At 53.9% G+C, this 19,845-nt stretch overlaps 1 protein-coding gene across 5 annotated transcripts; it reads left to right on the top strand.

Annotated features, from left to right (window-relative positions):
- Positions 1-185: 185 nt before the first annotated feature.
- ALKBH5 (alkB homolog 5, RNA demethylase) lies at positions 186-18,810 on the top strand. Of its 5 annotated transcripts, none has more exons than XM_074840363.1 (5): positions 186-264; positions 911-1,742; positions 7,802-7,882; positions 12,280-12,435; positions 14,128-18,810. In XM_074840363.1, exons 2-5 carry the CDS (start codon positions 1,021-1,023, stop codon positions 14,309-14,311), a joined length of 1,143 nt encoding a protein of 380 aa, XP_074696464.1. In that variant the 5' UTR covers positions 186-264; positions 911-1,020; the 3' UTR covers positions 14,312-18,810. The 5 variants fall into 5 exon arrangements, with proteins under 5 accessions (XP_074696464.1, XP_074696467.1, XP_074696465.1 ...); XM_074840366.1 differs by having other exon boundaries at positions 244-264; positions 914-1,742; XM_074840364.1 differs by lacking the exon at positions 186-264 and adding an exon at positions 342-400.
- The last annotated feature ends 1,035 nt before the right edge of the window (positions 18,811-19,845 follow it).

Below are 19,845 nucleotides of genomic sequence, written 5' to 3'. Positions count from 1 at the left end.
GCCGCGCCCCCGCAGGCACCTCGGCGGCCACCCCAACCCTTCAACCTCCCACCCGCCCCCGCGCCCCGTTAGGCCCCCGCGCCGCTCCCAATCAGCGGCCGGTTGGGGCCGCTCGCGCCCGCCCCCCCAGCCAATCAGCGCCCAGCCCGAGGGGGGCGGGGCGGGGCATCGCGGACGCCGCCGGTTCCCCGTTACGGCGCGAGGCGAGGGCGGAGGTGGCGGCGGCCGGGCCGGGCCGGGGCGGGGCCGCTGCGTCGCCGTTACGTGCGTACGAGGGGCGGGGTCGGGGAGGGGAGGGAGGAAGGGGGGGGTCTCGGCGGCGGCGGGGCGCGTGCGCGGCGGGGCGGGGCGGGCGCGGTGGGCGGCCCCGCGGCGATCCGGGATGTCGGGCTGGCTCCTGGTGACGTAGCGCGCCGCGGGAAGGGCCGCGCGAGACCCCCCCCACCCCCCTCCTCCGGTTGCCAACCGCCGCCCGGCCCGGTGTCCGTCCGTCCCCCCCCCCCCCCCCCCTTCCCCTCCCATCCCACTCCCTTCCCGCCATGGGCAGCTCCGCGGCGGCGGGAGCGGGCAGGGCGCCGCGCCGCCCCGGGGCCGCCGCTGGGCATGTGCCAGGCCCGGCCGCCGCGTGAGCGCCGCCGCCGGCACCGGCAGCATTGTCCGCGCCTGCCCCGGGCGAAGCCGTGAGTGTGGTGTCCGCCGGGCCGCCCCTTCATCCCGGGAGGGGCGTCGCGGCGGGAGGGAGGGAGGGGCGGGCGGGAACCGTGCTGCCCACCGGGAGGGGGCTGGGGGGGCGTCCCATCTCCCCGGGGAGCGGGGGGCACGGCCGGTGGCGGTGGCGGGGGGTGTGTGTGTGGGGGGGGGGGGGGTTCCCCCCGTTCCTCACCTCCCCGTTTCTCCGGGGCTCTTCCAGCAGGGCGGCGGGTGCCATGAATAGCAGCTGCGCGTCCCCCGCCGCCGCCGCCGCCCGCCGCCGCCTCCTGCAGCGCCGGGATCGATAGAGGCGGGGGCTGCGGACGCACTATGGCCGGCAGCGGCTACACGGACCTGCGGGAGAAGCTCAAGTCCATGATGCCCTACCGGGACGGCCACAAAGGCGGTGGCGGCGGCAGCCTCCCGCGGGAACCCCCCGAACCGCCCTACGATCGTAAACGTCGGCACCAGGAGGATTCCGGCTCCGAGCCCAGCGACTACGAGGAGCAGAAGGAAGAGGAAGAAGCTCGGAAAGTCAAAAGCGGCATCCGTCAGCTTCGCCTCTTCAGCGCCGAGGAGTGCGCCAAGATCGAAGCTCGGATCGAGGACGTGGTGTCCCGGGCGGAGAAGGGGCTCTACAAGGAGCACACGGTAGATCGGGCACCGCTGCGGAACAAGTATTTTTTTGGGGAGGGCTACACCTACGGGTCTCAACTGCAGAGACGAGGCCCCGGCCAGGAGCGCCTGTACCCGCGGGGGGAGGTGGACGCCATCCCCGAGTGGGTGCACGACTTGGTGATCAGGAAGCTGGTGGAGCACCGGGTGATTCCTGAGGGCTTTGTGAACAGTGCCGTCATCAACGACTACCAGCCGGGGGGCTGCATTGTCTCCCACGTGGACCCCATCCATATCTTTGAGAGGCCCATCGTCTCCGTCTCCTTCTTCAGCGACTCAGCGCTCTGCTTCGGGTGTAAATTCCAGTTCAAGCCCATCAGGGTCTCGGAGCCCGTTCTCTTCCTGCCCGTGAAGAGGGGAAGCGTCACGGTGCTCAGGTAACTCGCCTGCATTGCCGAGGCCTCCGCTAACGTGCCGGGGCTCCGTTGTGTAACGCTAATCACGAGGCACACGGATGCACACCCCGACGGTGGCTTGGGCTTGATCTCGCCCGCTTGTAGGCGTGCGGGGTCTGGTGGTGAAGGAGGGGTCGGAGAGGGGGGGTCCTGCTGCCGTGGTGGATGGGGATTTGGGTGGGTGATTGATTTTGTTTGGGGGGGGGGTGCCCTCTCCGTGGGGTTGGAGGCGCAAGTGCTGGCGGGAGCAGGGCCACTTACGGAGCCGAGCTTCGCCGTAGCTGCTGTAAACGGTTAAAATAACACATCGAGAAACAAAATGGATCCTCCACCCAAGAGCGGTCAGAGCGGAGCAGCTGGTTGGGACGGGGGCTCCTGGGTCTATTCTTAGCTCAGCTGGTGCCTTCCTGACCTGACCGAGGAGGTGTGAATGGCCTCGTCTTCCCAGTCTGTAAACTGGGAATGCTAAACCCTCCCCTGCCCAACCCCGGTGTGTGCAGAGCCCTGTGGGACTGTCACTTGGGAAACGCGGCGGGTCACGGGCGCAAGAAGGGACTTTGCGTGCGTTCTTGTGAGTGGGGGAAGAGCTGTGGAGGTGAAATGACCTGCCCAAGGTCACGCAGCCGGTCGGTAGTAAAGCTGGGATTGGCACTGGGAAATGCCTGCTTCCTAATCCCCGCTGCCTCCCCGGTACGTGCTGGGTGGGCAGAGCAGGCAGGTGAGGGGACAGGCAGGGTGTGTGCCGAGGTCTTACCGTAAGGGACCCGCCAGGGCCACGTCTTGGGGGGGAAAAAGCAGCTCGAAGGCCGCTGCTGGCCTCGGTGAGCACCGGTCCCTCACGTCCCTGAAGGTCAGAGTGCTCCCTGCCAGGAGCAGGGATCGCCCGGACTCTGCCAGCAGTGCTCAGAGCCTCCCAGCTGTATCCTCGTTTGGGGTTTTTATTTTTTTGGACTGGTGAAGGTCCAGGCCGGTTTTCAGGGCTCCCAGGCCGTAACACAATCCCCTGCTTTGGCGTGTAAAGTGATCGCCGCAGGGTTCGGGAAGGAATTTTTCCCTCTACATACACACAGCCTCGCACCGTTGACTAGTGCATCAATAATAAATGCTGAGATCTCGCGTAGCTTTTATCTTGGAAAAGCTGCACAAACATTAACTAATCCTCGCCGTACCCCCGGCGTTAGGTAACTTCTGTGGATTAGCGAGGGAGGCTGCAGAGGGAAGCGGGAACAGCGCTGAGGACATTTTTTTCTTGCTGGATTGGCCGGGGCAGGGAGAGGGGGGGCGGGGGGCAGAGGTCAGGGTCATTTTTGTGAAACGGAACCTGGGGGGACCCGTCCTGCCCTGTGTCCTTTTACCACCATCCCCGGCGATGGAGAGCACCGGCTGCGAGGCAGCCGCTGCACTTCCTGACTTCTCTTAGGCACCAGGAGGGAAACTTTCTACCCTGATTTTCCTGCTGGTGATGGCAACCCCTGTGCTACCTTTCCCCAGCAGGCCTGGAGTAAATAGTTGTCCTTCCCTTCACGGCCAGAGATCTGTTTTTTAAGGACAGTGAAAGTTTTTTCTTGCCTAGAAGCATGCTGGCAGAGCCGTTAATGCAGTCTGAAGTCTTGTAGTGAGAGTCACTAGGAAAATTCATGGCCTTATATCTGAAGGAGGATCAGGACTTTGCAGTGGAGGGTGGTAGGAGGAGGGAAAGTGGCTTTTCTCTGCTCCAGGACCAGAGAATGATGTTTTCTTGTCCCAGATCTCCACTCTTCCTCCAGAACTGCTGGGAAGAGGAAACTGCCTCAGAGCTCCCGGAACTGGAGCAGGGTGTCTCCCAGACCTCTGTGTTTGGGTTGTTGGCCAGCATCACCTGGGTGTCTTAATCAGTTTATTAAGGTGGCTGAAGCAATCAAACAAATCAAACAAAGGTATCTTTTCCCTCCAAATAGAAGGGTTGCTGTGACCCACCTCAGGCTTAATCCACGGTTAAATGTTCTGCTTTCCAGCAAATAATAGCAAATAATGGGGGTTTATTTCAATTTTGGTACAGCAGTTAGCAGATATTTAGCACTCACTTAAGAGAGATTCTGCCAAAGTGATTGTTCTGTGATGATATGATCCTGGCTGGATGCAAGATCTCCTGTCTCCCCACTAACCCCAGCAATCTGGGAGGAGCAGGGAGAGGTGCAGACCCGGTAGGCTCTCAGGGGTGTATTTCCAAAATCTAGCCCCTGGTCATGTTTTAAGTCAACTCCCCAAACTTGGCTTTTTTTGCCTCCCAGTAAACAGTTGCTGAAGGCAGTTGCCCTGGAGATAGGGAAACGGCGCAGATAGAAATGGCATGCTTGTAATGTCTGTGATTCGAATATTGCTGGGTCAGTGGCTGCTGCTGGCGTGCTGCCTTTCTGGGGAAGCCAGGGTAGCAGCCTTTGCTTACCGTGAGGATCTAAAGAAAGCTGATGGATCTCTCTCTTTGCCCCTGTGTCGTTCTCCGGCTCTCCCCAGATCTCGCCTGTCCTGTTCCTGCTCTCAGCAGTCTATTCCAAACTGTCCTCCTGATTTTGTAGCCACCTACTCCCCGCACCCTGCAGAGGGGCTTTCCCCGTATCCCTCCCTTGACTTTATTTGCCTACCATGAAGCAGGCTGTGGTGTTTGCAAACACTGAACCTGCCTCAGACTCGCAGGAAAGTATTCAGATCTCAAACGACAGGTTGGTATTTAAAAGGTGGAATGGAGATTCTCCTGGCTGGGCTGTGCACCTCTGCCAGCAGGACAAAGACGAAGCCACCACGTGACCCGCTAACGAGCCCTTTGCTCTTCCAGCCAAGGCACTTTTTCCTCTCCTTTGACATCTGCGCTGAAGATTTACTCTTGCAGGTTTTGACATCTAGAAAAAAGACCTTCTCCAGTCCCCTCTTCTCCCCCAGCCCCAGGAAATGGGTGCTCCTGCAGGTTTGTCCTGCTGCCAGCCAGGCCAAGAGAAAGCGGCAGCAGTGCCTCGGCCTGTGCTGCTCTTCCCCAGCAGTTGGAGTTAAGCTGCATTTCAGTCCTGGGGACCATCAGCAGTCTGTTGGGGGCTGCTGGCTCGACCACGTATGTGGGTTTTCTTTTTTTTTTTTAACAATAATTTGATAAGCATCAATCGATAGAAGCAGTGGGGAGGAGATGGAGGAATTTGCCTGTTCATCTGGGGAACATGTGCTTTGACAAATGCTTAGACTGGGGGAAAAAAAAAAAAGGAGGGAGCTGGCAGGGGTGCAGAGCCAGCCAGGACGGGTGGTTCCAGCCAGACCCCAGCCCCACAGCCTCTGTCGATAGCAAATCTCAGCACTGCACTGGCTTTTTGTTTAACTGCTGGGTGTTGCGTCTCAACACCGTGGTTGGAAATAGCGCGGTTGCAATTAGCCAGAGGTAGGAATGACCCACTGTAGCATTTCCCAAGTTCTGAGAGCTTGCACACCGTATGGGCTTCCCTTCTGCAGCTGGTGAGCACTCCAGGTTGTCTCCCCGCTGTTTGTAATAGCAGTGGAAACATCGTGATGTTTGTCTCTCCTGTTGTCTCGAGGCATGCCTGGTGGTAGCGTAATCAGAGCTGGTTGGAGTCTCTGGAGGATGAACCTGCTTTCTTCCCAGCTGGAGGAATCTCTCCACAACTGCCTGGATTAGAGGCTTTTCCAGAAAAGTCTGGTCCCTCGGAACAGGCTGTTGGTTCAGAGGAAGTTCTGCGTGTGCCAGTGGTGATGAGGCAAATAGATTTGTTCAAGCTCTGCTTGAGCTGGTCGGTGTCACATCTGTGGTTTGTGGCAGCAGCTTTCCTGAACCATGAGTAAAGCCTCGAGCTGCTCAAACACTGCAGTGGGCAAGTGCGTGAGGTCCCTCTGCCTCTGAGCTGGCCTGGCTGTTGTCAAGCCCTAGAAATACTTCTCGTTAGAGACTCTGCAGAACTTCAGGGCCTCCTTTCTGGTGATGTTTATACAAAAACATCTGCTTTCATCTCCATGTGAGTCAGTTATGTTGTGGCTCGGTAGCAGCTCTTCTGGGCTGGAAAAGATGCTCGGGGAGGAGTTGGGGGTGTAACATCTGACAGGTTAGGAGTTGGGGTGTTAGTTGGGGGAGTGTGTGGATAGCATCTGCACCTCCTCTTGTTCATCTGGAAAATGTCTAGGCTGGAGACATCGTGTTTGGGTGTTCTCATGAGCAGCAATTTAGGGTTTTACTTACCACGTTACCTCTTACCTCATGCTTTGGGTTGGTTCTTTGGGCAAGAAATTTCTGGGTAGACCCAGCTAGAAAGCAGGTTCCTGTCTGGGGAGTGAGAACGAGCGGTCAGGCTGACATCTCATGATGAAGCAGACCTTTTCCTGATGTTCAGGGTGTTGCTGAGTTGAATGTTAACGTGGGTGATATTAATGAATTTGCTGAAGCTTGACGCGGAGATTCCTGGAACATAATAGCGCATCATTATAAGCCCCTTCACACAACGCTGTCTTGTTCTGCAATGTCCTGGAGGATGGGGGGGATGGACATCAGCCCATTTTAACTGATCAGGTCTTAGACTTTTAACTCTCTTAAAGCAGTAAATCTGTCTTTGAGAGTTTCTTGGTGAGTGGGTGGATTATCTAACCAGATAAAGGAAATCTGGTCCCTTCCCCAGAGACAACCTGTGTGTGCGTGGTCTGTTCTCCGCTCTGAGTGTCCTGAGTAACCTGCAAGCCCGTGACCCTGGCCATGCTCCTGGAGGGCCGGCTGACAGCAGCTTCCCTGGTAAAGCCTGGTGTGGGGACAGCGGGCTCGGTGATTTCTGCTTCAGGTTAAACCAGCGTGGGGCTGTGCTAGCTTTGTGTGGCTTGAGTAGTCTTCACCCAAGTCCCTCCAAAGGCATTCCTGTCCCTGTCAGCTCTTTCAGGAGGCTCTGAAGGTGTTCAGCTTTTCTCTTTTCCCCATACTGGACTCTAGAAGGCTCTTTTGTGAACAGCAGGTAGAAGGCAGGCCCACCTCTCAGACCTGCTCGTTAGCACCCATGCGAGTGATGAGATGTGCTCCTGACAGGGTGGTTTGTGTGTCCGAGCAGGTGTGATGGCCACTCTCCACAGACCTGCCACGATCTCACATGCTGTGCTGAACCCCAGGAATTGTGCCCAACAACAGAAGCAGCCACAAGAAAAATGCTTCTGTGTGTTGTGGGTGGCTGGGGCCCTTGTTGGCCGTGGCTTTCCCTAGAAACGTGGAGTAGGTGAAGTCATCTCATACAGCAAAACACTCTCCTGCTGAGAATGGCTGCTGCGTGGTGCGCTAGCTGCTTGAGCCTGGTGTAGTTTTCCTCAGCCCAGGGAGCTGTCTCGCTTTGTGAACGCTGTGGCAGGGAGGTTTTGGGAGCTCGGCTTGGTTTGCAGGTCTGAATTTGAAGGTTACTCTGTGTGCGTTGTGTCGGGGTTGGGCTGTGCTGGGGGGTGGTGTTTGTACAGTGGCTGAGGATGTGGTGGGGAGGATGAGGGTGCTGAGATGGCAGCGTTTGTGCCCAGGTGAGGGGAGTGAGACACTCTTGCCACCACTGCCCCCCCTCTTCGACTAACAAATCTCATCGACTCGGCTACGCGTTCGTGTCTGGGTACGCTGCGCATCTCAGCCATGAGAGGTGGTTTTTCTGGGGGACGTGTGTGACACGATGCTTTGGAGCAATGTGCTGATTTTTTTTTTTTTCTTCATGTTGCTCTCTAATCTCTTGATAAATGAATTGGCTGAATTTACACTCCATAAACTCATTTTCTACATGTCTTATTTCACAATGTTGTGGCAGGTGGTGGTTTCCTCTCGTGTATGCTAAAAAATGGAATCCAAAAAAAAAACCAAACCCTTGACTGTCCTCAATTTTCCTGAAGTTTCTTCCTTCCTGTAAGTCTAGCTCCCGTGTGCCTGGGGAGTGGTGTTTGGAGGAGGAATTCCTGGTGGAAGTTAGGAAATGACTGGCCAAACTGAGTTGTTGAGGCTGGCAGCCACTTACTACTTCTGCCTGTCATCTTTCTCACCGTGGCTTTTTGTTTTTTGTTGTCAGTGGATATGCAGCCGATGAAATTACACACTGTATTCGACCACAGGACATCAAGGAGAGAAGAGCTGTCATCATCCTTCGAAAGTAAGTGTTGAAGCCCTCTGGACAGTAAGATAAACTTGGTTTATCTGTGGTGTTGTGATGTTTCCTACGGTGCTTTTAAAGAAACGCTTTAAAACAGCCCTGCTTGGTTAGAAATGCTTCAAAACGGCCTTGCTTATTTATTTGCTGGCTTGATCTTACATCTTGATTAAATGTCACTCTGATGCTCACTTGTGTCTTGCCGTACCCATCGCTTGGCCAGTGGAAGTAGATGGAACTTGTTACTGCAGCGTTAATCACTCCCTGGCTCTGTACGGCAGTACTCCATCGTCGTGTCTGGGTTTGCAGGCGCTGTTCATGTCCAAACACCTGGCTTTTGTTGGTGGCCTAACTCCAGACAGCTAGGATTTCAAACTCTTGTTTTGGGCTGCATATTCAGGTGTCTGATCATATGATACCCACACGCGTGAGTTACCTGGATGGTTCTTTGAAGCCGATTCTTGCGGTGAAGAATATCCTATAAAGCAGATAAAGTTTTCTTGGTAGCATGGCTTTAATTTCCTGGAGAGAGAGGAAGATGCTGGCTTTGAAGTGAAACGGATGCAGTGAATTTAGCGATCGCTTTAGAGAGCTTGTCCTTCAAGTCGTCGTTGGGAAGCCAAGCTCTGTAAGCTGTTTGAGAAGCACGCTTCCTGTTTTAGAAGATACGCTGGCTTGATGGCATTTCATCAACCAGTGCTTGTTCCTAAAGCTCTTAAGAAAATAGCGAAAAAGTAAACCAACCCCACCCCAAACTCCCTCAGTATAAACCTTTTTTTTTTTTGTGCCCAGAAATATCCTCTTTCATCAGTTCCTTCTACTAGGAGACCAAAAAATGTGACTGCCACAAGTTGACCCATGTTGATTGTGTCTTAGAAGGTGTTAACAGTAATTCTGCTGTCGAGAAATCTTTTTGCAAGTGAAAACATGTGACTTGAGTCCTGTAAACCCAGCCAAAAGTGTGGGCATTGGTGGCAGGGCTGCAGTTGTGGCCCAAGCTGGCATAAGGCTAGCAGGCAAGTGGTCTAGATTCAGATTTACTGAGCTTTTGGATGGCTTAGCTGGTTTCAAAACAAGTCTGGCAACGTAGTGAAGATATGGCACAAAGCCAGTGGAGTGGAGTTGGACATCTGGTTAGAGAGACCCATGAAATGAAGGCAGGAAAAACAGCAGCCCTGAGGCGTTAGCCAGGCGAAATCAGCACAGACCCAGGGAGGCGGGATGAGATGTGGCAGGTGATAGAGCGGGATGAAACACCAAACCACCCAATAGCTGGTTATCGCCACGTGAGGTTTAAGGCGAGAGCGTTGTGATAAGAACTCAAAGGCAGTTACGTTCGCCTTGCTGGTTACTGCAGCCAACGCAAAGCCGTGCGAGTGCTGACGGGCACCGGTGAAAGGCAGCTCCAAATCCTGTAGCTGCTTTAGTTGGGCTTTGGGATAGAGAAGCTGCCTGTCCTACGCTGTGGAGCAGTTCCCTAGAAAAGACAAGACTCGGCTAAATAAACTAAAGCTGCCCAAACTGGTGCAGATATCTGACGTACTAGTTTAAACTGGCTCTACCTCTTGCTTTTGCCAGCCTCTGTAAGCTGAGGATGTTGAGTTATTTCAGCCTGGCTTCGCTGTCCTCAAAGTGCAACCGGGCAAGCACCTAGTTGACTGAGACGTACCCGCTGACCTGGTGCCTCACTGCTAAACCAACAAGGCCTGTTAGCTCCTCGCAGAGCTGGACGGGGTCTGTTTGCTTAGCTGTCCTTCCATAGCAGTGTGTCCTTCTGTCTTCCCCTGATTTAGGGGCCTGATCTGCTTAGAGCAGAAGTGTCTCTGCCCAGTCGTACGCAGACAGCGATGGGCTGCCTGGACTGGCAGGCTGAGTGAAACGACAACAGGATTTTTTTTTCTCTTGAGCAAAGTGGAAACCCCCTGGTAATTATTTTTGTGTAATCTCGGTAGAGCTTAGCAGCCCTGGTGAATACATGGCAATTGCCTGTTTGCCAAAGGGTGCGCTCTGATTGCTGCCAAATAGAGCTTATTAATTGCTGCTTATCCCTTGTGACGGCGGCCGTCTCCTCGCCGAGTCCTGTGTGCACGCACGCATGCACAGCGGGGCTGCGGTGACCTTTGTCTGCGCTCGCATCCCCGTGGCATGTATTGCTGCAGCAAATGCCATTCCCTAGTCCCAGATCATGCGACTTCGTGCAGTCTGAAATAGTGTGTTACGCAACCAGGAAAACAGCTACTTCCGCTGGTAGCATGCTAGCACGAGAGGTTTGGGAGCAGACAGCGGCCTCGTAAAACTCCTCTTCCTCATCTTCGTGGTAAGAATCAGCCTCGAGCTTTCCAGCGGGATCAGATCATACAGCAGCATAAACTTTGCTGCAGTGTGGAGCTGGGATATTTGGCTCTGAATAGGCTGCCAGAGCCTGCTGGGCCCCAGACGTTTGCATCTGGATCTGCTCTTGCCTCTACTCTGAGCGCATGGTTCTAGAGATGTTTTTTTGCTGGCAGTGGCAGAACAAAGCTGTGCGAGCTGGAGAAGTGGCTGAGTTTTGCAGTATGCTTGAGAGCAGCGTGGTTACCAAGTAGGTCATAAACACCTCAGTGCTGTAGTGTGACGATATTTACAGTGTTTCCTGCGTATCAGAGTGCAGGACTGCGGGGAGCCAGCAAGGTTTGGAAGCGCTTTGAGCAAGAGGCTGTGGGGGGACAAATGATGCTCCCAATTTCATGAGATGCTGGAAGAGGTAGGGGATAGAAATTAGACCTACTGGAGCGGGTCCTCAAAGTCATTTTAGAGGGCTTATGCTGCTGTTTTGAAGTACTACTTTGTAAACAGTTACATCAGGGAGTTTTCTGTTTAGCTTGAACTTGGGTAGGTGATTTGCTCTCTGTTTTAGTATAGCCTTTCCTCATAGCTGCTCCTGCAGCTCATACCTGTGTTGCTCTGTGGACAGAGAGAGCGTGGCTGGTGTTCCCTTGCCCTTGCAGTATATTTGGTGGTTTGCTTGTTTTAATTGCAGGCCTGGAGTTGCTGTTGTATTTGGAGGTATTTAAACCACCTAACTTGTCCGGGGCAGGATCTGCAATGCCGTTGGTGTTCAAGCTGGACGGAGTCCAGTCCTGGAGCTGAGAACAGCTCAGGACGACGGCGCTGTGGACTAGCACTGGCTGCAGCCTGGCAGCTGCCTGCGGAAGTGTTCCTTGTTTCTGGCATGCTGGGCGGGCTTGGGCTGCCGTGCCCAGCTTCGCCTGTGCCAGCCTGGCATCGCCCTGGTTAACTGAAGAGGCTCTCCCCGATGGTGGAGAGGAAGCTTGGCAACTGGGCTTGCTTCCTAATGGGAGTTTACGTTGGGATTCTCCTGTAGAAACCTCCCTCAGGAGCTAAAGTTCAGCACTATAGAGAGCAAGTAGTGCTTTCACCCAGACCCTTTCTGTATTCACCCCTAATCCCAAGAAAGGAGACAGGCTGCAGCAACAATATCAGGGTGCCTTTCCTTCTGGGAAGTGGCTTGGATCCCCCTGAAATTGGCAGCTCTGGAGCACCGGCACCACCTTTTAGTGTGTTTTGCCCATTCTTAGGCTTCAGTCTGTGTTTTGAAATAGACTTGCATAGCGCTTGTAAGTTGAGACTAATAACTGCTGTGCTGGGAGATGGCAATGATAGCGCCGTGATAAGACACTGCACTGTCGAGTTTTCATTCCTGCTGCCTTTCTCCACGTGTGCACGGCTACAGTCGTGCCTGGGCCAGCAACAGATCTGCTCTGGGACGAGCTGTGCTTGCTCTCTGGTGTAGCTTGAGCACATTTCTCTCCCAGCATGAACAAGGCAGTGCTGCGCTGCTGGAAGGGATGTGGTGCAGCTTCTGTTTGCTAGACCTTCTCCTGACTTGTACTTCAACTCTTTAAACCTCTTAGTCAAGTTGAGAAACGCCTGACCCCACGAGATCTTGAGACAGTAGGGAGTTTCCAGATAGAAGCAATTATTACTGTTGTAGGTGATGATGAATTTTGCAGGGCATCTCCCAGGAGGCTTCACTGGAGCTGCGAGTTATTGACGAGTCACTGGGATTTCACAGGATTTCACAGGGGCTCCAGTGCCTCTAGTCTGTATCCCGTAACCGGGATTGCAGCGAGCCCAACACCATCTGCATTCACCTCATGACTACTCGTATCCCTGAACCTTCCTCTAACCAAGACAGCAAAGGTTAAAGCTGAAGCTGCGAGTACCAGAAAGCTGCAGCTCTTTCCGCTGTCGAGCGTAATAATCCTGACCCTCTTCGTGAGCTGTGTGGCTGGGATTGAGGGTTCTGCTTCAGCACATCTAGGACAGACGTCCGCTGCAGCACGCTGGCGGTTCTGTAGAAACTCCTTGCAAATTCTCTTCTCTTTAAATATTTGCAGAACAAGACTAGATGCACCTCGATTGGAAACAAAATCCCTGAGTAGCTCTGTGTTGCCACCAGGTTATAACTCTGACCGTCTATCAGGAAGCAACCGGGACCAGATCCTGAAACCAAAGCGGTCCCATCGCAAAGCAGATCCTGATGCTGCTCACAGGTAGGATGATCTCTCCCAAGAGCAATGTTTTGGATGGTATCTCCAGGTCAGTGCATGTCTGAGGTTCCTGGCCTTAAGAGAGGCTGCACAGCACACTTAAAAACACCCTAGTTTGCACCTCCCGGGTGCTTTTTGTGGTGTACAGATCTGTTTTATCAGAATGAGGTTCTTCATATGTTCCTCCTAGGCTTGTGGAGGCTAAGCTCTGGCTGTAAGCAGCTTACATTGTTTATCCTGTGAGTGGCATAATGAAGAAGCAATAGATTTGGCTGGCTCTTGATAATTCAGTCATTCAGAACAATAGTTTCCCTGCAGCTAATTATTTTTGACCTCTATTGCCAAGCAACCTGTGCAGCTGTGTTAAACTATATTATGAAAGCAGTCTTGGGAGAGAACGTGAGGTTTTGGTATCTGGGAAAGGTGAATGCTGCCTTGGGAAGCTTCTCAAACCTGTTTTGGTTCCAGAGCTGCGTGTGTATATTTTTGTGTGGGTAACCAGACTGTGTGAATGCGTAAGCCTGACCTTCAGGGGAGTTCCTTGCTGAGGTTTCAGACAGCTTGAGCTCTGCAGCAAGGCTTCCCTTAAACACCACCTTGCTCTGTGTGAATGTACTGGTAGCCAGTCTGCCAGCTATCATGCAATATTTCTGGTATTCTTCAGTTCCAAAGCTTCCTGAGGATCAAGACAGTGTTTTCTGCACGTCGTGTAAAAACTAAAAGCTAGCTCGGTCCCGGGGCTTGGCTGCTGTGCCGGTCCCAGCCCGTGTTTCAACCTGTCCTGGAGGGACGAGGGCAGGGGTGGCTTGTTTATGAGTGGTGTTCATTCACCTGGACTCAGACTGACTGGGAAGATAGATCAAGAAGAGGAGCTAGCCTGCAAATGAAGCCTTACCTCTGAGCATGCAGTGGGCCGGGCTGTGATTAGGGAAGCGATCATGCAGGACAAATCTGCAGATCTGTGAGAGCTGGTTTTCAGCCTGATGTGACCTTACTGGGGTGGGGGCGGGCTTGCATAGACTCCTGCAGCAGATGGCTATCAAAAATATGTTTTTCCTCTTCCTTTGGCCTCAAAGACTCCATTATAACATAGGTAAATAGCATGGATATCAGACAGTGGTATTTCTTAGAGGAACTTGGCCGTTGCCACCTAAGTGATCTGTGCAGCCGACCAGCCCAGTCCTCCTATGAAGTGGTTGTAGGTGAGAGCAGAGGCAGCTTTGCAGAAATAAAAATTGCACTGTGCTAATGTGTGAGAGGACAAAGGAGTTTGGAGCTGTGGTTTGATCCTGCACCCTGAGCGTCCCATCAGCTTAGAAAGAAGCTCAGCTCTGAGCTGTGAGTTCTGCTGTAGGAGAAACCCCTTTGCCCAAGGGATGTTTCTTGGGGCCACAAACTGCACTTAAAAAGAAATGACTGGGCTGTTGGGAAGTGTTCCTGGTGGAGGTAGAGGCCAAAACTTGCCCTGGGAAGAGGAAGGAATTGCACCATTGAAAGCGAAGTTCTCAGCCTCCCCATGGGAGGTGCAACTTGGTGATCTGTTTCTGCTCTGCTGAGTGCCCAGTGCTGGACCAGCAACGTGGAAACAGTCAGTCATATCACTTAAAAGTATGCAAAACTGCAGTGTGCCAAATGGGGCATGCCTTAAATCCTGTCGTGGATGTACTCTCACTCCCTCTTTCTCTCTCTCCCTAGGCCACGGATTCTAGAAATGGATAAAGAGGAGAACAGGCGCTCAGTCCTCTTACCAAAACATAGGAGACGGAGCAACTTCAGCTCTGAGAACTATTGGCGAAGGTCTTACGAGTACACGGAGGACTGTGACGAGGAAGAGGAGGATGGCAGCCCAGCCAGGAAAGTTAAAATGAGGCGACACTGAGGATTGCATTTTCCAGGCTCATGGAGCTGATGAGATTGGCCTCTAGTCTGTGAAAACTTTCTCCTCCCTCTGGCTATCTTCCATCTAGCTTCAGTTTTGGTTTTTCCTTTCAGGCTGAAGAGTAAACAGGAAGGATCTAGCAATTTGTTTTTATGAATGGAGGAATGCTGAGACATATGTAAGGATGGAACATGTCCAGTGCACATGGTGTCCTGAGTCATGGGTCAAACGGGCATCTCTCCCTTAGGAAGCAGATAAAGTTATGCCAGGCTGTCTGTTGGGATTTCTTTTGAAAACACCAAAAAGTTTAACTGTTTCATTGCGCAAGATTCAAGAATTGTATTTTTGGTTGGTTGGTTTTTTTTTTTTTTGCTTTAACTTTCTTCCTTTCCAAATGTTCTAAGTATGATGTTTGACCCCAGGAGCGGAAACTCTCTGTGGTGGCCTCGTATTCCTTGCTTCACCAAAGGGCTCCTTGGCCTGCTCTTACCTAGTTGTTGTTGGGTTTGTTTTAAGGGTGCCCTGCAGTAACTGGAAGTTTGAAGTTTTGCAGACCCCTCTTACTGCGACTGAGTTCAAAGGGTTTAGGACGTTTTTGTTGCACTTTAGTACCAGTTTTAAATGCCGTAGGTTTTCTTTCCACTCCCTTTTCCCAGGCCAGCGTGGGCTCACAACTTTGCGTCCCTGTGTGCTGCCCTCTCCGAGAAGAATGTACTTGAGCTCTGGTTTCTCAGTGCTGGTCTGACCAGCGGAATATTTTGGTTGAGGAGGAAGGAAATGGGGCTGGTTTCACCAAGGCTGGCCCAGCATTGACCCGAGGTCCATATTGGAGCCTCAGGGCTGCTGAGTGAGTGATTGCATTGAGTACGTGCTGCTTCCCAGAGCTGGAGGTAGCCAAGAGGAGTAGGAGAGACGCTGTGCTTGTGAGGGCGCTTGCCTTGGGGACCCCCTGAGAAGAGCTGTTCTCCACTGCCTGGGGGGCCTGGCTTTGGGCCCCCTGCCCCTTTTAAGTGGAGATTGTTGAGGCAGCGCAGCATTCCGGCTCAGCATCCCATCCTGAGGGACTGGCTGCACTCTGCCGACGCAGGAACAGGAACAGGCGCTGCCCTGGCCTCTGGGGAGCCGGGCAGCTCGGCTGCAGTCTGTCCCCTCTGAGGCTGGCTCTGGGAGCAGGGGCACTGCGAGGGTCTAGTTCAGCCCCAATTCAGTACATACAGCAGCTAGTGCTGCAGCGGTTGCCAGCCTCCTCCTGGCTTGTTCCTGCCTGTGTTCCTGGGGTTGGGAGTTTTCTAGTTGCTACAGAAAATGCTGGGAAGAATCAGGCGTTTGGCCCTGCGGAGTTAGTGTTAGAAAGTCTTGCCTTCTTCCTCTTCTCCCACCTGGTTTGCGTTAGCCCAGACCGAAGCCTTGGCGTTTTCAAAGTTTGGGGCCCAACACCATATTTAGAACCATACTTTTAAGAAACTTCCTCCAACTGATTCTTTGAACCCAAGTGTTGGCAGTTGTAAGGAGTAGTCTTATTTTTAAATTTTTACTGCTTTGCCCTCCCCCAAATTGTAGTTTTTTCTTAGTGTCGTGTCCGCCACACACTTCATGGTCTGCACGCTTGGCAATAAAAAGATGTAATATATTTTGAAACCCGTTTGCTGCTGTCTTGAGGGGCTCCCAGTCAAAAAAATCCAACAAACCAAAACCCAGGCATTGTTCCCCAGAGTGCCGTTCCTTGATGATTGAGCACGTTTGCTGACATCTGGGTCTCTGTGTCCTTCTCCTTCCCTGCTGACTTCTGCAGCTCCTGCCACTTGCCTGTTGTTGGGGTTACTGCTCAGGCTGGATCTAGCTGTCACATTAGCACAAAGGAAATTACCGTCACCTTCAGCACCACAGATCTGCGAGGGGTTCATAGCTGAAGGTCCCTGGTGCCTGTCTCTGATCCTCTTTATCCGATTGCTTTCCTGGTGAGAGCCCCCGTTGGCTCAGTGCAGAGGTACGGGCACAGCCTTGCAGTCAGCTTTCGAAGGAACCTGTCTTGTCTGCCCAGAGATCTGAAAGTTCATGCTTCTGTTGCTTCTGAAACCTTTCAAAAGCCATTTTCAGACCACGCTTAGTGTTTGAAGCAGTGTTCCTCACCCTCCCAGCTTTCTGTAGAGAATCCAGGCCAGCTCTTGGCTACAAACCCCCTGTTCTGGAAAGCTTGGCATTCCCCTGATAGCAAAACCGCATGCAGGGAGCAGCGATCCCTTCTCCTCCTTACGGCTGGTGCAAACATCTCCGGCAAGCTAGGGACCTGCTAGCAGGATGCCTCGCAACAGCTGTTTTCTAATTGTCTTTCTGGGTTCATCCTGGACGTGCCCTGTGCTCTCCTCGGTGTCAGGCTCAGCTGCGGGTGCTGCTGACAGCGGCGGTGGTCGCTGCCAGAGATCTCGGCTGCACGCAACCTGCCCTTCCCCCTCCACCAGCTCCCAGTTTTACTCCTACCTCTGCAATAAGGATACTATAACCTGGTGTCTCAACTCAAAAATTGGAGGCAAACTGCCTTGCCGGGGCCGCTTCCCAGAGCAGGGCTCCCATGGGACGAGGCGTTGACTCTATCTCTGCTGAAGGCTGAACAAGGCATCCTGACGTCTTATCTCTAGCCTGGTACCAACCATCACTTCATCCCGGTCCTTGTGCAGTCTGTACGCACGCAGGTATCCTTCCTCTCCCGGTTTGTTTTGGTATTCCCACACGCCGTGGTCGGGAGCTCTCCCCTCCTTCCTTCCTCCCTGCCCCGCATCTGTGCGGTGGGTCTGAGCTGGCAGCCGTGGCTGGAGGGACGGGAGGAGCTCCTGGGCTCTCCAGCCACCATCTGTTCTCGTGTGCGTTCGGTTTTCAACCCGCCTGGTTGGGGCTTGACACCTTGGAGAGAAAGAGTGGGACGCAACCGGTCTGACCCGTGACATCTCTTGGGCCAGGAGTCCCCAGCGTGTAGGCAGGCCATCTTCCCCACTTGTACAGACATTTTCTATACACACGGATGTATATGTGTAGATAACATGGTTTTTTAAATCTTTTGCACTGAACAACATCGGAGTGAAACCTTGATTCGAAACCAGAAGACGCATTTTTCACGTGGATCCAGATGTCTAGATCCCTTACTGTAACCTGTCTGGTAAAACTGTGGCTCAAAAATATGGTGATGCCCGTACCCGTTCTCTGTCACCAGCTGTGTCGGGCTTCGGGTCAGGCTGGTAGCGTGGGTCTGGCGCGGAGGACGGAGGGTGGTGAGCTCCAGTTTGGAGGCTAAACTCCCTATGGGCTCTGCGGGACGGGCTCATGCACAGGCCTGACCCCGTTGGCTTTGTCGTGTCTGTCCGGTCATGTGGTCTGACCTCCATCCACCCTCAGCGTGTCCGTGTAACCCGCTGCGCCCCAAACTGGGAATAAGGCTACGTCCAACGTGACGATCCCACGCACCCAGACCCACACCCAGACCATGAGAACTGTCTTTCCTAAGGAAGGGGGAGGAAGGTGGGAGTCATCCCTGCTTTGGTGGGGTTTGTCCCTGCTTTTCTGCAAAAAGCAGGAGGAATTGGGGTTTGTTACTGTTACCCATATCTCGAGAAGACTCAATGATTGAACTAAAGCTCTTGCATCGGTCGTGTGGGCTCGATATGTCCATAGGAAGAGAAGGAAAAGCTGTTTGCTGGGGGTAAGAGCTGGCCTAGGGAGGGGCTCTCTGTCTCCTGACTGGCCTTGGCCTGCAGCCGCAGAGCCCAGGTTGCCACATCTGCCTCCACACCTCCTGAACTCTCCTCCAGCTGTTAGGCGAGAGCTGTGACGCCTGGGAGCTGCCATCCCAATCCCGAGGCTTGGCTCATCCCGGGGGGTCGCTGGGGCACAGGGCTGCCAACCCACCCTCTGGGGACCTTTGGCTTTCGGCGCTGTTATTATCTAGCGCTCGCCCCTACGTGGTGTGAGCCCCATGGGTCGAAATGGCTGCCATGCTTCGGGGGGGCCGGGGTGTGGACCCCCGCCAGCGGTAAATAGTTTTTTATCTGCCAAAAGCGTTCCCTTTCCCTGTCGGGAGGAGAAATGTTTGGCCGAGAAGCGTGTCTCTGCTCCTTCCCGCGCCCCTGCCCACACTTACAAGTTCTGGCTGACTTTAATTTTGTTTTTTAAAGATTCTAATTTTTTTTTTGTTACGAATAAAAATAAAATAAAAAAAAAAGAAAGTGGCAATATTTTTTTCCGTAAGCTTTTCCTAGGAAAAAGCGTGGTTTGTAACAAAGTTGTACAGTTCTGAAGTTTGAGATACGAGAAGTACTGTGTGAAACGCTGTAAATGGGGCAGAGATTATTTTATGTACAGTCTGACGCGGGGGGAATCTTTTAATTCTGGTTGATTCTTAGGAAGAATTTGGTTCTTCACTGTCAGGGTTTGGAATTTCATGGTTTCATTATTATTTTTTTTTTCTTGTATAGATTGCTGCATTAATTGAATAAAAGCAGAAAGCATCACTCTGCCTGCCTGTGTGGTGGTGCCGCTGGCTGGGACGTGTGCCTCGCTTCCCTGCTGCCAGAAACGAGGTTGCGGGGAGCCGCTTCTAAATAAAGGGAGTCTCCAGCTCCCTGGGGATGGAGGGGGACAAATGCAGCGTCTGTCCCTCTTACGCTGCCCTAGAAAGCGGGGATGGGGCTCGCTGCCCTCCTCTTCTTCCTCCTGCTCTCCCTCCCTGGGGGCTGGGGAGCGAATGTGGGTGCTGTCCCCTTGCAGCTCCCACCCTGCCCCACCACCCAGGCTTGCCACAGCGGGTGCCTGGTCCCCAAATGGCCCCAGCACCCCAGCGGAGGGGCTGTACCCCGTGCTTTGGCCTCACATGGAGCCCCTCACCCTCCCTGCCCTGTGCCTTCCTCCTGCAAGATGGAGATGGTGGTGGACGGGTGTGCGGTGCCAGAGAAGGGAGGGCATGGCTGGATGGGGTCTGCTGACCTTGTATCGTGGCCTTCCTCTTTTTCCTCCTCAGCAGCAATAAGCTCCTGCCTGATCTGGCGCTGTCCTCTCCGTCACCCACCCTCGAACCCTGGGGCTGTGCGTGGGCTCGGCCCCCTTCCCTCCATCCATCTGGGAGCCCAGTGCTGGGGCACGGGGGGGACGGCCCTGAGCTCACCCCCAGGGTGTTTTCCACCCCAAAAGCTGTGTCACCCCAATGCAGCATCTCCCCGGGGCTGGAGTTAGTCAGCAGGGAGGGGAAGCCCTGCCCTGCCCGGGGTGACTCACCCCAAACCCGGGTGCAGGGCAGGGTGCACCCCTCCACCCTGTGCCGATGCTGTGGGGGAGCTGGGGCACGGCTCTGCCCGCTGCCACGGCGGGAACAAGCGGTTGCCAGCTGGGGACGGGGCCCGAATACTAATGGCGGGAGCTGGCAGGGCGCTGAGCAGGGCCTCGCTCGGCGCGGCCGCGCGGGCACAGGGTTCGGGAGCTGCCATGTCGTCGAGGCGCCCCATGGCTGTGGGGCCTGTGGGCCGGGAGGAGGCCTGGAATCCAGGACACCC

This window comes from Strix aluco, chromosome 15 (genome assembly GCF_031877795.1).
Source record: "Strix aluco isolate bStrAlu1 chromosome 15, bStrAlu1.hap1, whole genome shotgun sequence".
In the NCBI taxonomy this organism is placed as follows: domain Eukaryota; kingdom Metazoa; phylum Chordata; class Aves; order Strigiformes; family Strigidae; genus Strix; species Strix aluco.
Note: the sequence above shows the minus strand (reverse complement) of the source record. Positions and strands in the feature narration are given on the sequence as shown.